General features: G+C 42.6%; 1 protein-coding gene across 6 annotated transcripts in view; it reads left to right on the top strand.

Moving 5' to 3' along the window:
• dennd1a (DENN domain containing 1A) overlaps window positions 1-18,763 on the top strand; it is a 492,710-nt gene that overhangs the window by 306,917 nt on the left and 167,030 nt on the right. For all 6 annotated transcript variants that reach the window (XM_033048631.1, XM_033048628.1, XM_033048627.1 and 3 more), the window contains one exon: window positions 8,281-8,382. In XM_033048631.1, coding sequence (XP_032904522.1) covers window positions 8,281-8,382 — 102 coding nt within the window. The remainder of the gene's footprint in view (window positions 1-8,280; window positions 8,383-18,763) is intronic.

Below are 18,763 nucleotides of genomic sequence, written 5' to 3'. Positions count from 1 at the left end.
CACCACCCAGTCACCCTTGTCCTTTCCCTTCCTTTGTAGTCATCCCCTATTCCCGAGTTCCCCATTTCCCTTTTATCCCGCACTTTCTCCTCCCTCCCCCCCCCCCATCCCCTTCCGCCCATATCCCTCCCTCGGGCATTATATTTTACTTTTCTCTCCTTATCTGACATCCTTTTGGCTCCTGTTCACTTCTAGTCTTTGTCTCTTCCTCCACCTATCTGCCAATTAACCCCCGCGTCAACCTATAATCCACCTATCACTTGGCAGGCTTTGCCCCACCCTCACCATTCTTTTCTAGCTTTCTTCCCGCCCCCTCCCCCCTACTCCTATCAATCTGTACATTTGTCCTGACCATTCCCTCCCCAGATGCTGCTTGACCCACTGAGTTCCCCCAGTACTTTGTATTTTGCTCAAGATTCCATTATCTCCCGTTTCTTGTGTTTACGTTTCTTCAGTTTTCTTCAGTTAAGGTTTTAAGAACAGAGGCAGAGGTCTCTTATCATCTGTGAACATCAACTCGTTAATTGTTCATAGGTTGTGTCAGCACAGATCTGTTTCGGAATAATCAGCATGTGGCAACCATGAGAAATTTGTTTTTAATGTTAAATACTGAGGGAAGTTAAACTTGCAGCTGATGAACTCACACCACGCCTCCACAAGATTTTCTAACTTGGCCGCGGATTGAATTTTAGTAAATTCGTTGAGAAGGGATTAATGTTTCAGTTTATCATAGGATATGAGAGGCCTGAATATATTGAAGATGAATGGGCTAAGACTGTGGCTGGGAATGGAAGGTTTGATACAAAAAGCTGCATTTATTTTGAGAGTATGTCTGTTGAAGTACAAGTGGGATGATGTTTGTCCAAGATATTCGTCCCCAACATAGTGCCAGGAAGAATATTGCAATAAAACATGCACAACACTGTCCATGAAAATACTCTGCTCAAACTATGACAGCAGCCTCACCTGCCAGCCAACATCCTCAACATTTGCCTGTTCAGGAAATTGGATGAATTACAATTGTTGAGGGGCTGCAGGGGGGCGCAGCGGTAGAGTTGCTGCCTTACAGTGCAAGAGACCCTGGTTCGATCCTGACTACAGGGCCTGCCTGTATGGAGTTTGTACGTTCTCCCCATGACTGCAAGGGGTTTTATCCGGGTGCTCCGACACTCCAAAGACATTCAGGTTTGTAGGTTAATTGGCTCTGGTAAAGATTGTAAATTGTCCCTAGTGTGTAGGATAGTGCTAGTGTCCGGGGATCGCTGGTCGGCTCAATGGGCTGAAAGGCTTGTTTCCGCAACAATCTCTAAACTAAACTCTGTACACTACAGTAGTTAAACCAATGTTTTTGCAAGCAGATGTTAACTGTTTATTGATTCAAATGTAAGATGAAAGTAATTAGATATTACAACTGGAGATCTTACCCAGGGCATTAATTGATATATTTTGCCGATTGGCAGGTAAGATCTTGGTCAGATGGTGTGTGAACTGTGAAAGTGTGATCACTTTCTTGGGTGCAGTTAATGCATAATTGGTGCATGAAAACTATCTGATACGTCTCCAATGATGCTCATTGTCACTAGTGGCAGCATTCTGCCTAGTTTATGACCATATGTGGATCTTGCAGGGTTGACATCTTTGCAACATTGCACAGATTTTTCAGTTCTCATCGCTCTCTGCTTAGGTTTCCATTGGCTGCACTCCTTTCAATCCCACTCCTTACTTTAGACTTTAGAGGTACTGCACGGAAACAGGCCCTTTGTCCCACTGAGTCCACGCCGACCAGCGATCTCCTCGTACACACTGGAGACAATTTACAATTTTACTGAAGCTAATTAACCTACAAACCTTTACATTTTTGGAGCGTGGGAGGAAAACGGAGCACGCAGGGAAAACCAATGTGGGTCAAACTCTGTACAGACAGCACTCGTGGTCAGGATCGAACCCGGGTCTCTGGCGATGTAAGGTAGCAACTCTCTCGCTGCGACACAGTGCCATCCCAAAGACTCCATAGACAGGAGCAGAAAATTCAGGGCTATATTTAGTGCAGCACTGAGGATGGACTGCACAGTTTGACACTGAACTGTGTGGCTCTCGCTGGTGGCCACGGGAGGGTATGTTGCATCACTTCAGAAAAAGGAGGTATTATCCTCATTCTACTGCCATATATTTATCCCTCAGTCAGTGCTGCCAAAATTATTTACTCACCATTGTCTGTGTGAATGGTAGACATGTTTCCTATATTCCAATAGTTTCCATATTTTCAAAACTAATTAATTTCCTGTGAAGTACTTTGAAAAGTCTTGAAAGTCACGTGCATATACAGTATATAAAACCCTTTCCTTTTTCTTCCCTTGTAGATATATTTTTAAGCATCACCATTGAGTTATAAATGTTTTTCCTAAGATCCACATCTTTCCTGTAACGGCGTAACCAGAACTGCATGCAATACTCCAAATCTGTTCTAAACAAAGACCTATGGAGCTGCATCATGACATCCTAACTCTTATATTCAATGCCCTTAGCAATGAAGGCAAGCATACCATCAGGACACATTCCCGTTATTAGTATTGTAGTTAGGCTGCCTTATGGATTTGAACTTATGGGGATGAAGAGCATTCTTTAAAAAGATAAACTTGAAAGATGGGTTCATAAATATGTCTTTTCAAATTAAGGGATTTGTTAAAGCAATTCCAATATGAACTTGCAATATTTATATAACATTCTGAATTTGTATTGTTACACCAGCCAGTTCATTAGTTACTAAATAGCTGAAATTTTATAGTCAGAGCGAGCTACTCAGGCATTAAATCATAATTGTTCAATTATAATCTTGTGAAGCTTCAGGTTCAACGGGAGTAAGTTTATTCACAAATGAATTCCTACATTATGCCATATTTTATTAAGGCATTAAGAATACATATAACATAAGGCTTAATTTACAGTTTCTCATAAATTTGTTCCGATGACACCATTTCAAGATTCAAACAACCATCTGTTTTATGGCATTGGAGTTCAGATGATGTATTGTTGAAGATTATTACAGTAATTCTAAAGTGACAGTGTTCTGGGTCTCATATCATCACCTAGTTTGTCTTCTTTATAGTTTTGCAGATTTTCTAACCTATAAAATAATTTTAAAAGACGTCATTGACTATTAAAAATATATTATAGTAGGCCCTGAATAGTAATGTACATTTACAACTTAATCTAATTAATATTGAATACAAATCAGATTTATGGCTAAATCTACATCCTCAGTAGTGCGTGCAATAAATATGTACATTAAACATATGAGTCTCCTAAGCAAATGATACTTATGAAATCCTCTAGACTTGTGTATTTCATGTATTTTCTGCCAATCTTCAACTGTTTATGTTAAATAAATAAATAGAACATAGAACAGTACAGCATAGGAACAGGCTCTTTGTCCCACAATGATTGTGCCGAATATGATGCAAAGTTAAACTGATCTCACCTGACTGTGCATGTCCCTCTATCCCTCTATATCCCTCTATTCCCATATCCTTCTATTCCCTGCACTTCTGTGGGCCTATCTAAAAGCCTCTTAATGCTAGTATCGTTTCTGCCTCCACCACCACCCCTGGCAATGCGTTCCAGGACTCCAATACTCTGTGTAAAATCTCTTGTCTTGCACTTCTCCATTGAACTTTCTCCCTCTCACCTTACAGCTATGCCCTCTAGTGTTGGACATTTCCACCCTGGAGAAAAAGGGTTATGACTGCCTACCCAATTTATGCTTCTATCAAGTCTTCCCTCAATTTCTGATGTTCCAGAGCAAACAATCCAAGTCTATCTAATCTCCACCTGTAGTTGAAACCCTCTACTTCAAGATACAAGATACAAGATAGATCTATTCATCACATGTGCCAGATGGCACAGTGAAATGAAATTCCCATACAGCCATACAATAAAAAAAGGGACACAACACACTATAGGGTTTGACATAAAACATCCCCACACAGCAGAATCAAAGTTTCCCACTGTGTGGGAAGGCACCAAAGTCAGTCTCTTCCTCCACTGTTCCCCGTGGTCAGAGTCTCCCCGTGCCCTCCGCAGTTGCCGCTACGGGCGGCCCGATGTTCAGGACCGCTCGCTGGGGTGTTGTAAGTCCGACGTCGGGGCTGCGGGACGTCCTCAGCGACGTGGACACCAGAGTCGGCCCCCTCCTACCGGAGTCGGCGGCTCCCAAAGTCCGCAGGCCGCGCCGGGTGGATACTGCTGCTGGAGACCCTCTGCAAGGCGCCCCAGGACTCCACGATGTTGTTCAGCGCCGCCCGCGTTGGAAGCTCTCCGCACCAGAGCTCCACGATGTTGGAGCAGCGGCTCAACGCTCCGGAGCTCCAAACGGCGACCCAGGTAGGCATCGCCCGCTCCGTGGTGACTCCAGCGCTGCGCCGCCGCTGTAGCAGCCCTGGTCCGGTTCCCGGTCCCCGGCAGGAAAGGCCGCTCCGATCCAGCTGGTAGGCCGCGAGGTGGGGGGCGAGGACGCGACTCGGAGAAATAGTCGCGTCCCCGCCAGGAAGAGACTGGGAAACGGTTTCCCCCTTACCCTGCCCCCCTCCCCCACATAGAAAAGTAAAAGTTTCCCCCTAAAACAGACTTTAGACTAACTGAAAATAAAAAAAAAGATAGAAATAACAGACAGGCTGTAGGTAGAGGAGCGCCCCTAGAGGAGGACAGCATTCTGGTAAACCTTCTCTGCACCCTCTCAATACTTCAAATCTGTCCTAAACAAAGGCCTGTAGAGAGCTTCATCATCACATAGAAACATAGAAAATAGGGGCAGGAGTAGGCCATTCGGCCCTTCGAACCAGCACTGCCATACAATATGACCATGGCTGATCATCCAAAATCAGTACCCCGTTCCAGCTTTTTCCCCATATCCCTTGATTCCCTTAGCCCTAAGAACTAAATCTAACTCTCTCTTGATCCTAACTTATATACAATGACCCTAGCAATGAAGGCAAGCATACCTTACTCCTTCTTTACCACCCTATAACTTGTGCTGCCACCTTCAGTGAACAATGAACTTGGATTCCAAGATCCTCAATGCTGTTAAGGTTCTTGCCATTAACTGTATACTGTCTCCTTACATTCAATCTCCCAAAGTAAAACACCTCACGCTTGCTCGAGTTTCCCTCCGGGGATGAATAAAGTTTTATTGTATCGTATCGTTAAACTCCGTCTCCTATTTCTCAGTCCATTTTCTGCAGCTGATTTATATCCCACTGTATCTTCTGACAGCATTCCTTACTATCTGAAGCTCCAATTTTGGTGTCACCAGCTAGCTTCTCACCAACCCATCTACATTTGCATCCAATACAATAAATAGTATTTGAGTTGCCTCTTGAGCTGGGTCTTTGTGTCAACAATGTGCATTATATTACTTGTACCCATTTCAACTTTTCAACTGAATATCACTGAATGGGTACTTGTGTCACTAAATTGAATATCCTATCATTTAAATGTTGATGCGACCACATCGCATTTATTGATTTGCTGCCCTTTTCTGGAATAAGGTGAAAACCTCCTCATATCAATAAAGAGGATAATCTATTTTGAGAATGGGAAATAAATGAACTGATATCCCTGATAGATTAATGTTCAGAAAGTGCAAACTGTTGTAAAATTAGTAAAATAAATTTGAAACAATGGTACTTAGTTAACATGATTTGGCTTTGGAAAAGGGGTTCTAGAGTTTAATACCAACCACACTACATTAAATCCCAGACACGCATCTTGTTATAATACATGACATTTTGCCAAGTCTTGAAGTTGTGTATTTTTGTTTGCTTTGTAGCCCTGGGCATTCCTAATCCATAATAATGTGGGACTTCTGTTCGTCTTTTGTGACTTGTTGATCACTTGTAAAAACACACACACGCACGCACGCACGCACACACACACACACACACACACACACACACACACACACACACACACACACACACACACACACACACACACACACACACACACACACACACACACACACACACACACACACACACACAATATATATATAACTATTTAAATATAGTAACTGCACAACTATATATAACCGTAGTTATATATGTATTGCCCCTCTCATCTTAAAGATGAGTAAATAAGTATAAAAGTAAATAAATATGTAATAAATTTTCTTTAATATATAAATATCTCTTAAAGTGAATAGACACATATAAACAAAAACATTTGCATACAACAATGTAAAACCTGCCACCGTTTTACATCATTAGTCAGCAATGCTCCTTCTGGTCATACAGAAGTCAGCAGGATGTGTTTAATTTAAAAAATAACCAACAAAAACTGGACCTCATCGGGTGTAATAACCAGAAAAGGTCTTGGACATCCTTCAAGTCCGTAGAGTTAGTTTCAGATCTTTGACAGTCAGTTTGTTACAGCTGCTTATAATAATACACCCTAAAATCACCTGCTTAGGATCAGTGCTGCGTTGGACTCTAGGTAACAGTTTGGCAGGAAAGTGGAAAATGCACAGGAGGGGGTAGCAGCTCACACGCTGAGCAGGGATCAAAGAGTTTAAAGGTCAGAGGACATGTCTGCCTAACCATATCTTTCTGTTGAATAGCTGCTTCAGATTGTAAATCTGAAGAGGATTTCATTAAGTCCTTCTGGCTGCTGCTGGGGCATGAAATCATAAAATTTTACATCATAAGCTTTTCCTGCTTCTGGAAGCCAGATTGATGTACTGGTGTATGTTTAAAATAAAAGTGTTTGCCACTTTTAGAAACAAGGTATGTTCCTCCCAATTCACTTTATATCATTACAAAGTCAAAATATCAATACAAGTATTCAGGATAAAAAATGGTGACTATGATTTAAATTAAACTTCAATTTTAAATGTTAAAACTGCATTTAAATGTAATTGTAACACACTTATAACTTGCTGTATTCTTGGTCTGCGGTAATTTGATTAGGGGAGGGGAGGACAGTTTAAGGAATTGTAATTTAGCTTCTGTGTTGTTTGAAGATTTTGAACCTTATGTTTGAGGGTTCAGAGAACACTTTTGTATATTTTTATTTGTGTGGAATTGTATTGAGACACTCTGGGAATATGATAGCAAGTGGCAGTGTGCTAAGGTCCTAACCTGAGTGAGGATTTAAAAAAGACATGTCATCAAGACAAATAGTACTAACTGCTTCTATTTAATAGGCTGGTGAAGGAGGGCCCCTGTAGTTTGTTTGAAAAGTTCATGGATTTTAACTATGATGGTGTCATTTTGAAAAACTCAAAGCACTGTTTGTACTGGGGAAGCAGATCTTATTGATTAAGTCTGAAATTCTTGGTAAGCTACATTTATAGATGTAATAAACAATATGTTTAGTATTTGGTGAGATGAATCTCTGGACATTTTGATTACATGGTGCATATCATTCGTAAGATTGAGGGCATGGGTATCCATTAGTGTCAGAACTTTAGCTGTGCACTCTATGTGTGTTATTTAATGCAAGCTTAGATCAGCTCGTATAAGCACTGGTTAATTTAATTGTTCTCCATTATTAATTGAAATAACTTTCTTAGGATGGACATTACTTATAAAATGGCAAGTAAATGACAGCATGTAAAAAAAATACCTAGATCATTTCTTTTATGCTTCTATGAACTGTTTATATTAAACTCTTAAGGGCTTAAAACTTCCAGTTTGCAACAAACTCTGAAAAAATATCCTTTGGGTGCAACTATGATTTATTTCAAACATCTCTCTCCAAAATACAGTTTGGCCAAAATAAATGACTGTAGCATTTTCTGGTTTAGCATTTTCTGAAATCGACCAAGTATACTGTACCTGGTGTGATTTGGCCTGCTTTCTTTGCAAGTTCGCTTTAATCCCCTGCTTACAGCAGCTCAGTTTTTATTTAGTTTAGAGATACAATGCGGAAACAGGCCCTTCAGCCCACCGGGTCTGCGCAGATCACCGATCCCCCACACATGAACGCTATCCCACACCCACTAGGGAACATTTTTACATTTACCAAGCAAATTAACCTACATACCTGTACGTGTTTTGGAGTGTGGGAGGAAAACAAAGATCTCAGATGGGGGGGGACGTACAAACTCTGTACAGACAGCACCCGTAGTCAGGATCGAACCCGGGTCTCCGGCGCTGCATTCGCTGTAAGGCAGCAACTACCGCTGTGACACCGTGATGCCTGTTCATTATCAATTAATTTAGATGTCAAATTATATTTTTCTGAACATGCTTTTCAAACTAAAAATTTCATTTTCCGTAACAGAAAGTGAGGAACATGGCTTTAGAAGATGTAGTGATACTGAACGTGGACAACAATACACTGGAAACACCATTTGATGATCTTCAAAGCCTTCCTAACGATGTGGTGAGCATGACCTACCTCTCATTTCTGTGCACTTTTATAACTGAACTCAAAATTTAATATTGCAATTTTTCCAATCTCTGTCTCTCTGCTACCCCCTTCCCCTTCATTTCTCTGTTTTATGTCAGTGTTATCTATTCATTAAAGTGCTTTGTTTTTCTGCATAAGGACAAGGCTACATGAAAACGGTCGGTCTTTTACCAGCACCCTTTGCATTTCACATCATATCATCCTTTTCTGCTTAAAGTTAAGACTACGTCTTTCTGGCAATATATAATTGTGCAATCTGATTGAATTCTTTTAAAATCCATTTATACCATTGTTTGAGAAAATGATTGATTACTTTATTCTGCGCTGTCATTGCTTTGTACCTGTGCTTTGCTTTCTTTCCACCCATTCTATTTCATTCTTGAATAATGGATTGGTATTGCGGGCTAAATTGTGTTTTGGTTGCCAGGAAAAAAAAATGTGTTCAATTTGCTTTGCACTCTGTCAGTGCCCACCTGCTATTGGAGTACTCTTAATTAATAGATCAAAGAGACATGACAGAGGTGGTAAAGTGTGTCAATTCAGGAGGAGATAACAGTCGACTTTGATCTAAAACAAAGTTGGACCAGAAAGGGAAACAACTCAATTTTTCTCCAATCACTTTGTGATCGATGTTCTGACGCCTTTTCAGATTTTATTTAATGTTACAAGAAAGGGTAGAATAGATTTAGGGTGTTATTTAAAGGTCCGACTAAAGAAAAGGTCCCTTTTTGATGTAGAACACTGACTTTAAAATTACAGCGGATAAATGAGAGTGGCATACACGGCGGCAGAGTCTGGGTTGTTCAGTGTTTTGTTTGAAAGGTGACATTGCCGGCATCATTGCTGCGTGTGGCACCTAGATGTGAGAAGTGTAACTAGTTATTGTGCTGCACAGAGGATCCTCATTTTGCAACCCGCTCGCCATCTGTTTGAAGTATTGTCCGGCTTTGAGGAAGCGTCGGCAATGCTAACAGCATTTCGGGTTTACTGCACTAAAAACAATTTGACATTTACAGACATGAAAGTACACATTGCTCACAAAAATTCTCCCCATAGGCTTTATTGTGCACTCAATGAGCTCCACAATTTGGCAGCCAAAGTAATTATACAGTAACAACTGTTCTGTTTCAATAGATATAACTTAATCCTTTCAGCGACCCATGTTCTCCATACTGTAGGCCAGCCCCTGGGATTAGACACCGGGGCGTTTACATAGAGCAACGGATGGCATGTCCTGACAACATAAATACACACCCGTGAATAACGTGTAATTTATTTCATAATAAATTTTGCAGGTTTATTGGCAAAGTCCAAGTTTGACTTCAAAATCAAATAAATTAAATACCTCCTTACCGTTGTAAACTTTTGTTCAGGAGATAGGCTCTGGGGATGGAGATGGAGATCACAATTTACCATTAAACCTAGGGGAAACTCAGTGGCCCATTATTAGTGCCCTTTCTTCTCAAGCTGGAAGGTGCAGGGTTCGACTCCCAGCTTGGCTGCATTGGGACTGAGTTAGTTGGTCGTCACTGCAGATTGTCGGGAAAAGCGATTAATGCAGGGATCGTGATCCTGTCTGAGAAATCATGAAGGTTACAAACTAGTGACTTTAATAATCCATCAAGCTAGGCTTATCAGTTTTGTTTTTTAACTTTTACTTTTGCGGTTCACAGTTTTTCAAGCTTCTTTTTGCATTTTACATTAGCAGGTTGATGTTTCTCCACTGCCCTGTATAAAGGACGTCCATAGGGCATAGAATCAGGGCATTCAGGCCTACTCGTCTATGCCAACCAGGTTGCTTTGTCGAGCTAGTCCCACTTACCTGTGTTATGCCCAATTACCTCCAAACTTTTCCTATCTATGTCTAAATGTCTTTTAAATGTCATAATTGTACCTCTCACTACCACTTGAATGTAATACTATGGTGGGAGCTAATTGATATGTAAGGGTGTGCGTAACGTGGGTGTTGATAACGGAGGGATGGCCTGCACTCCAGTTCAAGTTCGTAGTTGAGTTTAGATTAGAGATACAGAGCAGCAACAGGCCCTTCAGCCTTCCAAGTCCGCGCAGACCAGCGATCCCTGCCCACTAGCACTATCCTACGCGTAGGGACAATTATACAGTTTATATCAAAGCCAAATAACTTACAAATCTGTACGTCATTGGAATGTGTAAGGAAACTGGAGCAGCAGAAGAAAACCCACGGGGTCACGGGGAGAAGGTACAAACTCCGTATAGACAACACCCGTAGTGAGGATCGAACCCAGGTCTCTTGCGCTGTAAGGCAGCAACTCTACCTCTGTGCCACCGTGCCGCGCCGGTTGCACTGAGCATTTTGTCCCTTGCGAGCATAAACTAGCTACATGATAGTGTGTAACTATCATATTCATTGAACAATCACAGGACAACTAGAGGAAGATTGTGCTACTTTTATGCATTTATGTCTATTCAAAGAAACATTTTGCCAGTGTCAGGACATCTAACTGGGCAGCTTAAAGGATTTATTAGAGGCTGCTCAATCAGTTCACAGAATGTGCCTAAAATCAAACAGATTATTTGATCAGCATTTAGTTGCCAATGTACTTATTCAAAAGGCATGTCAGTAGTGATACAGTGAACGGCACTTTCCAAGTAAGACAAAGAATAATGCCAGCAGCTGTTCGACCAGAGCCACTGACTACTGCGCAATGATGCTTGTTATTGCCAGCATGGTTTTCAGCAGTGCTATTTTAATAACAATGGCCGATTAAATGACATTAATGTAAATCATAATATATATTTGGATTTGAGATTGGAGCAGGGAGGTTCTACTGCAGTTGTACAGGGTCTTGGTGAGACCACACCTGGAGTATTGCGTACAGTTTTGGTCTCCAAATCTGAGGAAAGACATTCTTGCCATAGAGGGAGTACAGAGAAGGTTCACCAGACTGATTCCTGGGATGTCAGGACTTTCATGTGAAGAAAGACTGGATAGACTCGGTTTGTACTCGCTGGAATTTAGGAGATTGAGGGGGGATCTTATAGAAATGTACAAAATTCTTAAGGGGTTGGACAGGCTAGATGCAGGAAGATTGTTCCCGATGTTGGGGGAGTCCAGGACAAGGGGTCACAGTTTAAGGATAAAGGGGAAATCCTTTAGGACCGAGATGAGAATAACATTTTTTACACAGAGTGGTGAATCTCTGGAACTCTCTGCCACAGAAGGTAGTTGAGGCCAGTTCATTGGCTATATTTAAGAGGGAGTTACATGTGGCCCTTGTGGCTAAAGGGATCAGGGGGTATGGAGAGAAGGCAGGTACGGGATACTGAGTTGGATGATCAGCCATGATCATATTGAATGGCGGTGCAGGCTCGAAGGGTCGAATGGCCTACTCCTGCACCTATTTTCTATGTTTCTATGTTTCTATAGCATGTTTGTAAAATTAAAACACTCTGGTGTATTTGGGTGCATTTGTCCATTGCAGCATCCTCCATGTGTCTGCAGTCTAGTGACGGGAAGGCTGCTCCCTTTCACTCTATATCTCTGCACACTGTTTGTAATGAAGGATTAGAAGCTCGAGATGAACTGCTCGGACTTCTGCAAGGGCCACGTGAAGGGATTGCCTGCTTGAATGAGAGATCATAATGCAAGGTGACTTCGCGCCTTTATGATGGGAAACAACAATGCCCAGGACCTGTACATCACAGGTATCTGCCTGATCCCTGGTGAATTAACTTGATGGTTTATGAAAATAGGAGCAGAAAGTGAACAAGTAACAGAAGATAGACATAAAGTGCTGGAGAAACTCAGCGGGACAGGCAACATCTCTGAAGAAAAAAGATGGGTGACTTTTCAGGTTGGAACCCTTCTTCAGACACGACTACATGCTACGGTGATGAATAAGTAACAGCTTGAGTCTGAAGTGTTAACATCCATCAATATTTGACCACCAAATCTACCAAAAAAAACTTCAAAGAGGATAGAATTTAACCAATGAAGACGTTGAAGTTAGATGTCAGTTATTTTTCTCCAAGACTTGAAGAAGCAGCAGCAGCTTGATTTTTTAGTGAAAGATTGATCTTCTCAGGAGTTCACACTGGCACTAACTTGACACATCAGGGTGTCTACATTCCTTGTGCGTTTTTACAATTGGGGTCATGGAGGGAAACGTCCAGAGACATAGGATCCTTACATTGCTTGAATCATCCTTTCGGATCATGATATTTGACATGTGAGTGAGATGATAATGGAGTTCCCCTACAGTATTCTAGCATATGGATAGAATACGTTTTGAGGGATACGGGGCAAACGCAGGCAGGTGGGACTAGTGTAGATGGGACATGTAGGTTGACATGGGCAAGATGGGCCGAGGGGCTTGTTTCTGTGCTGTGTGACTCTATGATTATGACACAAGGGTCAAGGTGCTTCCTGAGCAATGAGAAACCTGAAAAGAAACTGATAGTAGGAAAGTACACAGGGTTACGCAATCCCGAGAAGGGACCCAGAAGTGCAGTAATTTTAGGTGAAGTGCTCATACCATTTGTTAGCAGACATCACTTGAGAAAATATATTGCATTTAGTGAAATGTTACCAGTAAGAAAGTCACAATGCCCAAGTAGCATAAGCTATGGAGACTCTGTTTTCAGAGTATCCATCTGATGGATCGTATTATTGTGTGCATGTCAAAAGCTTTTGTTATCCTGCTCCGTGTTCAAAGACCAGGTTCATAACAAACTAAATCGGGCAGCATGGTGGCGCAGCGGTAGAGTTGCTGCCTTATGGGCCTGTCCCACTTAGGTGACATTTTAGGCACTGCAGGAGACTACACATGGTCGCCACATGTTTGCGGGTGGTTGCCGGGAAGTCGCCTTCATGGTCGTGAGGAGTTCCCGCATTCTGGGATCTAGTTGCTGCCTCATTATGTTCGCCGCGAATTTTTCAACATGTTGAAAAATTAGCGGCGACTAGATTGAAGCCGCCATGGAGAGTAGCAAGAATTGTCGTGCCGTAGGTGGGTCGCCAGGAGGTCCTAGTGCGTTGCCAGGAGGTCGAAGGTTCGCGTAGGTTGTAGCCGGTGCTGACCGGTGAATTTTATTGGCTCATTTGGAGAAAAAAAACGTAAGCAGTAGTTTTCAGAACCAAAGATAACCTACCGGTAATGTTAATGTCCGCCGAGCTTCACAGCCGTTTTAAAGATACATTTCCAGGATATTAACTATTTTCTAACCCAGGATATTAACAAATTTGACTTGACTTGACAAATTTGTAGATGGTTTAGTCCTGGTCTTTTAAAATGCTCGTGAAGTTGAGTTTCTTGGGGATTGGGATGGGGTGGGAAGGGATAGTTGATAGGGTTATGCATTGGACAGCTAATTTGAAGGGGGCTAATATTGGAGAAGCTGCTACTGAGAGGACGGGGGCAACAACGGTGTGAAGGATAATGGGCGATCAGAATGATGGAAATATTTTAGCGGGAGAAAGATAAAAATAATAATAATAATAAATTTTATTTAATGGGCGCCTTTCAGACATCTCAAGGACACCTTACATAGTAATCGGAATAATAACATTTAATCGGAATAAAATAAGTAATAAAGACATCACAGAGACACAAATTAAAAACAGAATTCAATCCAAAAACAGAAAATCAAAAACACAGTGTGAAGAGAGAGCAGCGGCAGCCAAAGCGCGCCAGCGTCCACTCTCTCTTCACGGCAGCCATCTTGGACACAGACTTACAGGATTACAATTAGACAAAAAAATCATCCCCCCACAGTGGATAGCACTGTGGGGGAAGGCACAATGTCCAGTCCCCACCCCATGTTCACCCCAAAGTCAGGCCTATTGAGGCCACCGCAATTGCCTCTACGGAGGCCCGATGTTCCCTGGCCGTTCTCACCGGGTGGTCTTGCCCCGGCGCCGGGAGAGTCCTTTCGGCGGCTGGGCCACCTGGAACGGCCGCTTCCTGGTTGGAGCCCGCGGCTGCCGAAGCCGACAAGGCCGCGCCGGTTTGGAGCTCCCAGGCTACCGATGATAAAGTCGGCGCCGCCTCTCCGCACTGCCGCCTCTCCGCACGCTGCCTCTCCGCTCCGCAGACCCGCAGCCCGGAGATGTTGCTCTCGGCGGTCCAGCTCGCCAGAGCTCCAGCGCGTCGCTCCAGCGCGGCGACCCAGGCAAGGCATCGCCCGCTCCACTCCGCTCCGCTGTGGTGCTCCAGCGTTGGGCCGCCGCCGAGGCCGATGTGCTGGGTGGTCCCCGCCAGGAAACGGCGCTCCAAGCCCGCTGGTAGGCCACGAGGACGGGTCGACGGGCAGCCCGGAGAAAAGGCTGCCACACCGACCAGGTAGGGACCTAGAAATAAAGTTACACCTACCCCCCACATTAAAAAGACCATATCCCCTACAAACAAAAAACAGGACTCACTAAAAACTATTAAAAAAACGAATTTAAAACGGACGGCTGCTGGCTAGCAGCCGTTCACCAAGATGGCTCCTCCCCCCCTTATTGAAAGATGAGTGTCTTGGACCTTCAGGCAGTGCCAAAGTAGGGTGGTGCCATTGAACAACTCCAAAAAGCAACCGTAACTCTTGTCATTAAGACCCTCATCGAGGTGATTCTTCAGTCGAACCTTGAGTAGAGAATGTCTTTAATGGATGCCAGCCTAGAACTGAGGCCAAAGGGAATATTTTGTTACCACACTAGAGTACCTTTTGAAAAATTACTATCAGAGGTTGTGTCCTTGAATGATTTGCTTCGGTCCAGTATTACACCATTGATGGATTCTGTGAAAGGGTTATCCTGTGGGACTTATTAAAGCAGAGTAGAGGAAGTTTGATGTCACACTCATATCCTGCAGAGATGTCAAATACAACATCCTTGTATACCACACTTAAGTCAGTTTATATTTTCATTACTGCATTAGGCAGATGTACCTCGGCATATAAACATTACTGGTGATTAAGCCTAGGGCACTCTCAACAGCTTTAGTAGCATCTTTTGTTTACACCATTTATTACAATTACAATCAGAAGGAATTAGCACAGTTGTAATTTCAATTTTATTTAAAGCACCATGGATTTGGCATTTTGCAACAACATGTATTAACTATTGAAAAGTAATGGAAAGTATTCTAATGTCACACATGTATATTATTAATAAATAACTGCATCATAGTGCAGAGAAGATAGCATTGACTTTGGATGAACACAGAACTCTGAGATTTTAAACACTTTCCAGTTTGTGTTGGAGTAACAGTGGACAGATGACATTTTCAGTCGGACCCTTCTATAGATCCTTTTGGGACAATTTGGGTCCTCGCCTTTCCATTTCCTCCAGAGATGCTTCCTGACCCGCTAAGTTACTCCAGCACTTGGTGTTTTTTTTAATCTACCAGCATCTGTAGGTCATTGTGTCTTCTCTATCCTGTTTATTCTTTTGTCACACCTCCGTATTCATGCATTCTAGCAACATAATCCATATATGTATTGTGTGTGTGCGTGTGCATGTGTGTGTGCGTGAGAGAGAGATAAAGCTCCATTTCTGATATCAAGACAAGTGTGGCACAGAGGCGCAAAGTCACTGCCTCACAGCGCCAGAGCCCCAGCCTCGATCCTGACATCGGGTGCTATCTGTATGGAGTTTGCACAGTCACCCTGTGACTGCGTGGGTTTCCTCGGGTGCTCCGGTTTCCCCCCCACACCCGGTTTGTAGACCACTTGGTCTCTGTAAATTGCTCCAACTGTTTAGGGAGTGGGTGAGAAAGTGGGATAACACAGAACTCGTGTGAACGGGTGGATCCATGATCGGTGTGGACTTGGTGGGCCAAAGGGCCTGTTGTCTCAATCAATCAATCAATCAATCAATCAATCAATCAATCAATCAATCAATCAATATGTTCAGTGTTAATCCTATTTTAGAAATGATACAACAATTGAATGCAGTCGTGCATCCAGTATGTGGTTTGGTTTACAGCATATGAAGCTGATGAGCCTTTTCAGACCAGAAGTAGGCAGGCCCAATATTTAAAAGGTCCAAAGAGTGTTTATTTTCAAGGGGTATTTGGATTATTTACATTGAAATTCCCCACAAAGTAACATGCAAATTGTGGTGTGGGAAAGCAGAGTTCTATCTTTGGGCTATATCAAAGCTAATACAACGTCAGTGGATTTTTCCACAAGCATTGTAAAGCATGTTTATCTGTAAATAATATATATGAAATACTTTAGAATAACTTGCATTGCATACTTATTGATAATCTACTGGAAGGGCTCAGCAGCAGCAGGGGGATGTACAAGGGAATCAATGCTTTGGGTCAAGGATCTTCGGAAAGTGAGGAGACAAATGTGTTTTAAGTTGCAAAGAGAAACGGAGAGAATAGAGGGGAAATTGTCAAAGTAAAAAAAATACTATAAAACTTTGAGCAAAATGAAACTACACCAATTGAAACAAAGGCACAACTGTGGGGATGGGGGATGGGGGTGGTGGGGGAGGGTAAAGGAAACATGGGGAAGGGGTGTGAGGTAGTACCATGAATGTAAAATGCCCAGTGGAAACAAATAAATGCAGATGCTGGTTTAGACCAAAGATAGACACAATGCTGAAGTAACTCAACGGGTCAGGCAGCATCTCTGGAGAAAAAAAGATGGGTGACGTTTCGGGTTGGGACCCTTCAGACTGCTAATAGAGGAATGAGGGAGGTGAAGACTTGGAGACAAGAAACGACCAGGAGCATTCAAAGACCAAGAGTGAAGCATTGCATGTGCATATTGGGCACTGAAGGACCCATTCCTGTGCTGTACTGTTCTATGCAATAAATGTTATACTATGCCTGGTTGGTCCATTGTTGGCTAGGGTAGGTGTGATCTCAAGAATACCCAATTGTAAGATGTGATGCCTTCTTTTCAAGCTCAGACGACACTTTGTTGGACTTTGGCAAATGTTAATATTTTGTTTCTCCAATGCTTCTCCAGAATGCTCAAATCTATTAAAGGTTATACATACCCATAATATTAACCTGTTTGATTGATCCAGAGATCTACTTACTATTCTCGGTGGTGCTTGCTTTTGTTTCTGATTTCTTGCATAGAACATAAGAACAGTACAGCACAGGAACGGGTCCTTCAGTCCTCAATATGCACATGCTAGATTTTGTTCTTGATCCCTTTATAATTTGCTTCCTATACCCCCAGAGACCAGTGGCAACTCCTTTCTCGGACATCTCAGCACAGTAATGTTCAGTGCATCTCAACATTTAGGTCTTTAACAAACTTTATTGGTTTTGCGCAGTCCCTGCCTTTGTGTACTGTGACATCAGATGAGGGTCAGGTGGGACTACCCTGAGGTACTATAGACAGAAGAAACTGCAGCTGCTGATTTACAAAAAACAAGACACAACATGCTGGAGCAACTCAGTGGTCAGGCAGCATCTCTGAAGAACATAGATGGTGACATTTCGGGTCGGGACCTTGCTTCAGACTGTAAATTCGGAGTCTGACGAAGGGTCCCGACCCCAAATATCATCAATCCATATTATCCAGAGAAGCTGAAGATAGACACAAAATGCTGCAGTAATTCAACAGGACAGGCAGCATCTCTGGAGGGAAGGAATGGGTGATGTTTCGGGTCAAGACGCTTCTTCAGACTAGTCAGGGAAAGGGAAACGAGAGATATAGACAGTGATGTAGAGAGATATAGAAAGAATGAATGAATCACAGAGAGGGAGCAGCAAGAGAGGATGTTGCAGAATTATTGTCGGAGAGAGGAAGGGAACTTCTTCAGAGTATATCTCTCGTTTCCCTTTCCCCTGACTAGTCTGACGACGGGTCTCGACCCAAAGGTCACCCATTCCTTCTCTCCAGAGATGCTGCCTGTCCTGCTGAATTACTGCAGCATTTTGTGTCTATCTTTGGTTTAAACCAGCATCTGCAGTTCCTTCTTACACTTATCCAAAGAAGCTGCCTGACCACCCGAATTACTCAGGCACCTTGTGTCTTCCCCTGAAGTACTGCGTTAGTCGTTACTGCAAAGCACTGGTTTCAATCTGCTCTTTAAACAGGAGAGTGGAAAGAGTGTATTGAAAGAGAAATCATAACCTCAACATTAATTATTCTGTGCGCGAAATATACTATTTATGATGGAAGCTTTGTGTATTCAATGACAATGCCATTGATATCTGTTCAATACTTCCAACGAATAGCGCCTTTGTGTAAATGGTAATCAGCTATTAGGAACATGCTCACTTGAAGTGCAGCATTGTGCCTTAGAGATAATTAAACACCCCCAGAGCAAAATAATAAGGGCAGGGCATGATTGAGTGATGAATAACCTAATGTACAGGTGGCATGGCCCTTTTGGATCAGAAGGAGTTTTGACAAA

Source organism: Amblyraja radiata, chromosome 32 (assembly GCF_010909765.2).
Source record: "Amblyraja radiata isolate CabotCenter1 chromosome 32, sAmbRad1.1.pri, whole genome shotgun sequence".
In the NCBI taxonomy this organism is placed as follows: Eukaryota; Metazoa; Chordata; class Chondrichthyes; order Rajiformes; family Rajidae; genus Amblyraja; species Amblyraja radiata.
The sequence above is the reverse complement of the archived record's forward strand: the minus strand, read 5'-3'. Positions and strand labels throughout refer to the sequence as shown.